This window comes from Manihot esculenta, chromosome 13 (genome assembly GCF_001659605.2).
Source record: "Manihot esculenta cultivar AM560-2 chromosome 13, M.esculenta_v8, whole genome shotgun sequence".
Lineage (NCBI taxonomy): Eukaryota > Viridiplantae > Streptophyta > Magnoliopsida > Malpighiales > Euphorbiaceae > Manihot > Manihot esculenta.
The window spans coordinates 5466034-5475403 of NC_035173.2; the positions used below are offsets into that span (position 1 = coordinate 5466034).

The 9370-nt window shown below is 37.2% G+C and overlaps 2 protein-coding genes across 6 annotated transcripts; one reads left to right on the forward strand and one right to left on the reverse strand.

Annotated features, from left to right (window-relative positions):
• The first annotated feature begins 252 nt into the window (after positions 1 to 252).
• On the forward strand, positions 253 to 5856 carry LOC110630302 (protein XRI1). 4 transcript variants are annotated; one of them, XM_021777729.2, is made up of 9 exons: positions 253 to 719; positions 1588 to 1652; positions 1776 to 1895; positions 2005 to 2141; positions 2565 to 2628; positions 2743 to 2842; positions 2921 to 2961; positions 3085 to 3168; positions 5316 to 5856. In XM_021777729.2, the coding sequence occupies exons 1-9, from the start codon at positions 700 to 702 to the stop codon at positions 5585 to 5587; spliced, it is 903 nt and encodes a 300-aa protein (XP_021633421.1). In that variant the 5' UTR covers positions 253 to 699; the 3' UTR covers positions 5588 to 5856. The 4 variants fall into 4 exon arrangements, with proteins under 4 accessions (XP_021633421.1, XP_021633419.1, XP_021633422.1 ...); XM_021777727.2 differs by having other exon boundaries at positions 255 to 719; positions 1773 to 1895; XM_021777730.2 differs by lacking the exon at positions 253 to 719 and adding an exon at positions 755 to 1094 and having other exon boundaries at positions 1773 to 1895.
• Positions 5857 to 7532: 1676 nt separating this feature from the next.
• Positions 7533 to 9226, reverse strand: LOC110630299. 2 transcript variants are annotated; one of them, XM_021777721.2, is made up of 3 exons: positions 9077 to 9226; positions 8928 to 8989; positions 7533 to 8696 (listed from the first exon to the last, which is right to left on the reverse strand). In XM_021777721.2, the coding sequence occupies exon 3, from the start codon at positions 8656 to 8658 to the stop codon at positions 7612 to 7614; it is 1047 nt and encodes a 348-aa protein (XP_021633413.1). In that variant the 5' UTR covers positions 8659 to 8696; positions 8928 to 8989; positions 9077 to 9226; the 3' UTR covers positions 7533 to 7611. The 2 variants fall into 2 exon arrangements, with proteins under 2 accessions (XP_021633413.1, XP_043805921.1); XM_043949986.1 differs by having other exon boundaries at positions 7533 to 8989.
• Between the last annotated feature and the right edge of the window lie 144 nt (positions 9227 to 9370).

Sequence of the window (9370 nt, forward strand, 5' to 3'; positions counted from 1 at the left end):
ATCAGCCTCACTATACAAAACGAGGCAAGGAGCAATGTCACTTTCAAAAACATGTCCTACACATACGCGCCACGTCCACCGGTATTACCAAACCCTATAAAGTTGTTGACAGTTTTCTTTGCACAATTGGACAGTTGACCCACGCGCTAATAGAGAGGAGTGAATGAAAAAGGCGCTAAATTATGGAAGGAAAATCTGGATTAATTGAAAAAAAAAATTAAATACTAAATAGTAATAAAATTGAACTGAATAATATCTCTAAAGGAAATATAATTTCTCGAGTAGCGTAGCCTGCGGAAGGTCCAGTGGATGTAGTGGTCCTCTCCGATTTTCCCATCTCTGGAATCTCTCTCTGTCTTGAATACGAATCCATCACGCACCAGGAATGGCTGCAATTAATATAAGCGCACAAATAGGGTGAAGGGGAGACTGCGCTTTTGAGAGAGAAGGGGAGACTGCGCTTTTGAGAGAGAGAGAGAGAGAGAGAGAGAATATCTGAAGCAGAGCACACTTGCTGGACTTTGTGTCTGCGTGTCTGTATGCGAGTGTGTATATATATTGTTTATTTTGGGTATCTATGTGTAGAGAAAGCTGAATCGATCTCTGGGTAACGGCTATTCTTTCTTATGGTAAAGTGGGTGAGGGAGAGAAAGGAGAATTTTTTTTATTTCTGAGTGTGCTTTTTGTTGAGTTGCAGAGATGGATTACAACAATGACGGGTAAATCTCTCTTTCTGAAATCGGTCTTCATTCATGGGTTGGTTTAGGAATGCATGTTCTGTGAAGTGTTTTTACCACTTTTCTTAAGAAAAAAGCTGCTATTTTTCTTTTTTCCTTTTGGTTGAGTGGTTTGTAAGATGGGTTTTCATGGACCTGCATGTATTTTTTTTTTAAATCATCCATGGAGGTTGCCAGATTTTTTTGGTCTACATTTTAGTTCTGTTTATGTATCTATTTATACATTTATGCTGGTTTTGTTAATTTCAAATTTTTTATTTCTTTTTTTCTCTTTTTGTTTTTTGAGTTTGCTGGATTTATCTTGTACTGTTTGATGGTAAAATGATGATGATGAGGATGTGGGCTCTGAACAATTTGGTGGGTCATTCTATTTTTCTTTCCTCTTTTCATTTTTCTTATCTGTTTAGATAATTGGTCATGAAAGAAAATTGCCAAAACACATACCTTTGTCTAAAGTTTTTATCCTGCATAGATCCAAACAATAAAAATCTTTATGATTTTTTGCTTTGGGCTTCAAAATTGGATGCAATGAGCCGATTTTATTTTTTTCCCATCTCCTTTTAATTTGCTGAATGGTGATCCATCTCTGATAGATATTGTCTGCAAATTTGGTGATTGTGTTTCCTTTTACTCGAATCATTTATGTTGATGTGAGGCTGACTTTAGGCTTAGTTTACTAATTTAGTAAAGTGCAGAATGAAACATAACTCTTAAGCATGAGATATGTGACCATTTTTCATCTAAAGGATTGCATTCATTGCTGCTTGCCTATTACTTTGTTACGCTGTTAGGCTTTAGAGATGTGTTTTGACAAGCCTAATATTCTGAATATCTTCCTTATTTTATGAAGTGGCAATGGAGGACAATGGGATTGGCATGGGGAGGATTATTGTCTTCAAAAGGACTCGAATTATGGTAAGTTGTTGCATGGTTTCTAATTTGCTTGGAAGTGAAAAATATGTCACTGAAGCTAGTGATTGGGCCAAGCAAGGTAATAAAACAAATCTGATGTCTGCATGGTGTTTATGTTCTCAGCAGATGGATCTCAATGCTTATGGAATGAAGTGGCTCTGAATGAGGAGGATCTTTCTTACATGGTAGATGAAACAACCCCAGTAAAGGCGTGTGGGGATTTGGCTTACCATGTTAATAATAGTGGTATTGCTTTATTCCCCATTTTCTTAACAAGTTATTATTATTGTTTTTTCTGGTTTTCCTAATTATAAGTTGCTTGCTGCCATTTCTAATCGGAAAGAATGTGTTTCAGATAACATGCGGAAGGAACCAGAAGAACGAAAGGAAACTTCCTCACAATTAAAGAGGCGCCGGATGTTACAGTTTGATACTGAAGCAGTTGATTCCCCTTTTTGCAATGAAGAGATGCTGTCTGTGTTTCTATCAAATGTAAATGATAGATATCCCTTTAATTTTTTGACTTTTCATCATCTAAAACTTGTTTCATTGCGACCTGGTTGATAAAGAATAGGCTGTCTGTGAAATTTAAATTTTGTAGTAATACAACCTTTATATTGTTATTGTGGGAAAGCCTGTCATACATGTCATTTAATCATACACAAAGGCAAAATTAATTGCGGTATATGCAATACCTTGATGTTGGAGATATATAATTTTGCTGTTGTGGCCTGGAATTTGGATCTTTAAAGCAGAACTTTGCCATTTTCTTTTAACTAGCTTAATTCTGCCTTTCATCAATCCAACATATTACCCGTTTAATTTCATCTGGCCCTACATCATTGATAGAATACTAAAGTATGTACTATACTTGTGTCAGTGATTAATGTTTTGGCCTTTGAATTCTATGTTCAGGAGAGGGCGGACTCACTTGATGAAGTTTTACCGCAAGCATCAGATTGGACTCCTGTGTTTTCAGGTTTGTCTCTTTCAAGAATCAACATTCTGTCCAGAAACCAATTGAAGCTGGAGTATGTGATTTTTTTAGCTCAATACTTCAGGATTTGTAACAATTATGTCATATGTTAAGCAGATGTGTCTGCCTCCAGTTACGAGGCCCTGGATCAGTCATCTGAGAGGTGGCTGGCTGAATGCCTTAATGACAGTGAGATGCAGTCTAGTCCCAATGATATGTATGCTTCTTTAAACTTTAGACTCTAGTTTGACTATTGTTCTAATAAAGGCTGACTGATTTATCTTGTGAAACTTAGGAATTTTGCTGGAGCATCTGATGTTCAAATTGATATTTCAGGTATACTGCATTGTTTTCCATTCACATATATGCATAAATATGCACGATTGTTCTTTGTGTATCATGTACAGTGCAAAATGAATATCATGATGCAACGTGCATAATATTAGCTTGCTGCTGTAGAGTTCTGCAATGGTCCACTTGGAAGTGAAGCTAATATGGCTCCAAAGCATGTTGCTCGGACTCCTCAGAATGTAGTTTTTAAAGGTATTCCTCATTGCTCAATGTTCTCTTTATTTAAATGTATATGGACACAATATAATGGATGCTTTCTAACGATATTTGAATTTCTCACTTTTGGTCAGTTTATTGCAACGAAGTTATTCTCTTTGTTCCACTTTCTGTTAACTGGTTTTTGTTATGGTCCCGGGTTGTGAATCTGGTTATGGGTCTGTGGGCCAAGGGTATGGCAGGAGTTTGAGTGTTTGGGTTAAGAGTCTTTTTACGACTTTTGGTCATTAACAATTCAGGCTCTAAAAGAGGGAACCTGAAACCTCTGAGACTTAAAGCGCTCAAGACTTAACTGATTTTGGAAGCTATCCTCTTCATACTTAACTGATTTTGGAAGCTATCCTCTTCATTGATGTTATTGCTTAAATATAGAAATGAAGTATAACTGCTTCCTACATCAAAGGAGCATTACTTCAACATGGAGGAACACCCTCCTCAACTAACCACATGAAATCAAAAGTGGTCCTAAATCAAAGGAGCACTACTTCAACATGGAGGAACACCTCTGAGACTTAAAGTGCTCAAGACTTAACTGATTTTGGAAGCTATCCTCTTCATACTTAACTGATTTTGGAAGCTATCCTCTTCATTGATGTTATTGCTTAAATATAGAAATGAAGTATAACTGCTTCCTACATCAAAGAAGCACTACTTCAACGTAGAGGAACACTCTCCTCAACTAACCACATGAAATAAAAAGTGGTCCTAAATCAAAGGAGCACTACTTCAACATGTAGCTCGACCTCAACAACAATGGAGTCCTGCAATCCACTGAGGTACAACTGGACCTTTTGATCCTGCGTGAAGGTGCCAGCGTGTGACACCAAGGCTTCGAAACGGTTCTGATATTCTGCAATAGAACCAGTTTGCTTTAGCTTCGCCAATTTGCCTAATTTGTTGCTGCGGATTGGAGGCCCAAAACGAAGATTGCATTGATGTGTGAACTCATCCCAATTGGGATCTGGAATGTCATCCAGCAGCTGCATATACCACAGAGCAATCCCCTCCAAATGGTACGAAGGTGAACTCATCTTCTCCTCTTCGGGTGTTTGTTGGTGCTTAAAAAAAGGTTGGCATCGGGCAAGCCACCCCAAAGGGTCTTCCAGCCCATCATAACAAGGAAAATCAAGCTTTGTAAATTTCGGTACTATCGAACTTCCTCCCAAACTTTCGGAAACCGAAGCACCCAAAATTCCCTTATTTCTCCTTGATTTTGCTTGACTGTCAGTGCTGCTAGATTGCAACATTTTTTTAGTCGATTCCAATTCCTGAGACATTGCATCCAATTTGGCGTGCAATTGCTCAATTTTTTCATTTCAGTCTACAAGTCAAAAAGCTTGGCGAGTTGATCTTGAACAGAGCCCCCATAAGCTCTGATACCAAACTATTATGGTCCCGGGTTGTGGATCTGGTTATGTGTCCGTGGGCTAAGGGTATGGCAGGAGTTTGAGTATTTGGGTTCTTAGTTTTTTTTACGACATTTGATCATTAACAATTTAGGCTCTAAAGAAGGGAACCTGAAACCTCTGAGATTTAAAGCGTTTAAGACTTAACTGATTTTGGAAGCTATCATATTCATTGATGTTATTGCTTAAATACAGGAAGCTATCATATTCATTGATGTTATTGCTTAAATACAGAAAGGAAGTATAACTGCTTCCTACATCAAAGGAGCACTACTTCAACACGGAGGAACACCCTCCTCAACTAACCACATAAAATAAAAAGTGGAGGAATACCCTTTTAAAAACAGGGAATCATTAAAACAATTAACTAAAAGATAGCTAAAAGATAACTGAAATATTTGACTAATTCAGAGGCTCAATATGTGGTTGCTTTGACTTGGATCCATGACTGAATCGGGTATAAACTTGCAGTGGTTTGGTAACAGTTTCACATCTGGAATGCCTGCCTTATTCTTATTACTGGGGGAACAAAGGAAGCAAACATTAGCCATCAAAATTTTTTCTTATTAACGTGGGAACAAAGGAAGCAACGTTAACCATCAAAATGTCACATAACACGTGGATTATTGCATTTTCTAGAAAGTATATTGTGCTTTGCAGGTTGTTTAAATTATTTTTTAACTATCTTTTATCCCTGAATTTCTTTTGCATCTTAAGGAAAGAAGTCTTTTATACGAACGCCCACTAAGTTGGCTTCATCTGTCGTCTATCCATTTGCCTTCATCAAACCCTGTGGGTTCCATGGAGATGTCACTCTGAAGGACATAAACCAACGGATCAGCACTCCACCATCAAAATCAAAGCAAAATGATGAAGATTCTGCTACATTCCCTACTTCAGCTTTCTCAGGGAAGCCTGTCGTTGGCAAAACAAAAGTTCGCACTGAAGGTGGAAAAGGAAGCATCACCATTATGAGAACCAAAGGTTGACTAGTTAAGTGTCTCTTCCATACTTCTGGTTTGCTGGCCTGATGGACTTATCCCATTATACTTCCTTTTTGCTCTGTACCATTCTCGGGCCTTCAAGTATAAATGTTGATAGTGAAATTTTTGTTCAGGTTGTTCTCGGAATTCACACATGACACTAAAGTGTGTATGTTTTTCAAGTAGTATTTTAGGCATCAATGGCGGTTGTGTCATACATATTTAACATTTTCTTTTAGGACTAATGAAAGAATCCTGTGTAGTTTTTTGTCTTCTTCAGAATTGCCCCTGTTACTGCTTTCTCTGAACTCCTCTAGCACTAGATGTGCAAAGCTTATTTATTTGAAAGTCGTATTTAACATGGATTAGAAAGCACCTATTCTCGTCTCAAATTCGATTTGCATGAAGGCAATTTCTGTGTTCATCCATTGATATAGCAGTCATACATGTGCAGTAGTGAATTAGATCATTCCTAAGAAAAAGTAGGTTTCTAAGAAGCTGCTTAGGTTAAGGTTTTGTTTGTTGGACTTTGGAGCTTCATATGACTCCCACACAGCAGAGCTCTAGTTGAAATGTGTAGCCATAGATTTGTTCCATTTTGTTTGCTGAGCTCGGTTTGTTTTGATACAAAGGAGTTGGTTATTATTTTTCCTTCAGAAAGTGCAATTCCTTGAATATAATTATCAGTTTTTGGTATTCTTTACAGATGAAGAGTTTCATGGATGACAGATATTTGATGTTTCTGCATTCCCTGTTTCATGCATGCTCTTGTGAAATGTTCTTACATCAATGTTGCGTACTGAATCAAAGATAATGAGTGTTGTTTTTCATCTCTTCTAGTAATATAAGATTATTGTTCTATTCCTGAGCCGAACCGATCAAAACTGTATCGAATAAAATTTTTATTGTAAGTATTTCTTTAATTCTAAAAGTTTGTGTAGGATATAATATTTATATACAAACGTCTTTTAACTAATTTAAAAAATTTAAATGGATTCGTTGTATAATATTCATTCCTCCATTTTCTACTTGGATAGTTTTCAGTTAAATGTTAGTTGCAAATTATTGAATTTTACAATCTAATGTCAAAAATAACAATTCCATTTATTTTATTTTATTTCATTGTGTAATCCAATATAGAAGATTCCTTAATCCAAAGAATACATTATTAAACCCTTCATTCAATAAAGAACAAACAGGCCACCTCTTCTGGGAAGTGAATTTTTGGAACTTAATGCTATTAGTATGTTTTGTTTAATTTTTAAATACATATAGATAATAGCTTAATGGTAATTAATAGTGCATGTCTAATTACGGTTGAAACAAACTTAAGTATTGTACGACTGTTGCTCATGTTCTAGTAATATCGGCTCATTTTGAGTCCTAGAACATTGGCTCATTTTGAGTCAGGTCAAGAAGTTTGGATTCATGTCTCTTCTGTTCATATAGTTTCTGTGATTGTTTTGAATTAATAATATTTCTCTCATTTTAAAAAAAATAAATATATATTAAATAACCTATATCTAGTTATTACTATTAATATGTTAGTTTTTTTTTTATTAATTTGATAAAATTAAAACACAAACCGAATTATTGCTTTTAAAGAATAAAGGCTAACTAGATTATTTAATTTCTTAAAAGTAAATCCTTCCACTCTTTTATAGTGGATAAGTAATTTTAAAAGTAATTTATTTAAATGGAACTCTACAAACTACACTTCCTCGAACAAGTAGAATATAATAATCAATTTGTCCTTTAACTTTTACAATTTAAATTGTATTATATATATTACCATTTTTTTTTACTTGTAACGAGCTAATTTTCAAAATGTAAATTTACAAATAGCATACTCCTAAAAATAAAAATAATATTTTGAATTAAATAAGGCTTTTATCATTTTCGAAATTTATCCAAATAAATCACTAAGATTCCAAAATAAAGGGCAGAAAAGAAAAAAAAAGATGCTTCTATGAATTTGAAATTTATTGTGATTGTAGATAAGATTGGAAATTAAAAAGGGAAAAAAAAAACTAAAAAATATCAAGAACTTCTAAAATGAACCCATTGCATAGAGGGCAATTACCCCTTTGGACCCAAAGCTCTCTTGAGCATAGTCTGCAAAAGGTGTGGCCACAGGGGATAAATGCCGCACCCTTATGCCTAACCATGCACACGCAGCATGTGTGCTCTATCCCACCGTCCGCTTCATCATCATCATCACCTTCTTCCTCTTCGTAGCATTCCCGGTTCTTATCTCCCACAGTGTAACTCGACCCCACCAATCCCATCTCCCTGTCTGTCTCCTCCAACAAGTCCAGTAATGACATCTTCGCTGGTTCCGCCTCCGCCGTCCCTTCATTTGTTGGGCCGCTCGCTTCCTCGTCCTCAGACGCAGCTGCAGCCGCTGCTTGAGCAGCTGCCTCCGCCGCTTCCTGTGCCACTACTGCCTCCCTCGCCGAGAACATTCCCTCGCTCGCCAATGCCGCTCCTCGATGCTCTTCGTCGCTGTCTTGGAGTAGGTCGGGGCAATTGTGCGGCGACATTTGCGGCATGAAACTCCGTGATGGAAGTCCATCTCCCACCGCGAGAGCGTGCATAGATGATCCATCTAACCCCGTAGACTCGGACGGTGTAGGTGAACGGCACCGGGAGGAGCCCCAGCGAGACATTTGCTGTCTGGAGTCATCCGTCTGAATCGACTCGCCCGATGTGGGGGAGGAAACGGTTGTGAAACGCGCCGAATTGCGGCGGCACATGAAGGATCTTTGATTAGTACCATTGTTAAAATTATAATTGTTATTCTGGATAGGAATATCAGAGGCAGGGATAGGGACGGAGGAGGTCCAAGCAGAACCGGCGCGCTTCTGGCGAAGGCGCTCTCTGAATGCTTTCCAGCTTTTGTCCTTGTGGCCAAATAAGGAACCATGACGCTCTTCGTTGCGGATTATGTCCAAAAGACTTCTGTTCACCTGAGCAGGCGTTGGAGAAACGATCACCGGTGGTTGTTTCTCATAGGCAGAGTTCAACACGGCATCCAAAGTCAAGCCGGCAAGGTCTCTTCTCTCAAATGCAGACATTTCGTCCAAAAGCGAGAGCCTCCGGCAACCACCACCACCTTCTTCCATGAAAGATAGTTACAAGTTCCAAGACAATAAGAAACTATGACATCAGCTTTAAAAGAATAAAATACTATAATGAAAGAAAAGACTAAACACCTAAAATTTGGCAAATACGATCAAATCAGACAAGAAAATACAAGTGAAATGACAAAATCTCCATTATATTGGCAGTTAGTAAATGGAAAGAAAATGGAAAAAATGAAAAAAAAATAAAATTCAATGAATACCTTGCTTATCTCTGGTGAAAGGTTTCTAAGATCAATTCTCACAGCAGCTTTGAATTCAAAACCTGCAAAACCAAGAAAGAACAGGCTGATAATTTTATCATCAACAGAGATATAAATGGAGAAGAAAAAGATAAGATTGAAGCACGCACCAAAAGAGCCAAAAGATGATGTCCTCTCTGATATCTGTATATCTCAAAACCATCCTTCTTCTCTCTATATATCTCAGTGCTCGAAGAGGCGAAGAGAAGGAGAAAGAAATGGCTCCGCGGACGAAGAGCTTGTGCCGCAGAGCGAGTTTTATGGAAACTTCAGGCGTCCCAGCCGTTAGATCCCAACTGTTTTTCAAACTTATTTTATTATTTTTTCCTGTAAATATATTTCTCTTGTTTTTTTTTACTTAATTTTATTTAAATTTATATTGTTAAATTAAAATTTAGTAATTT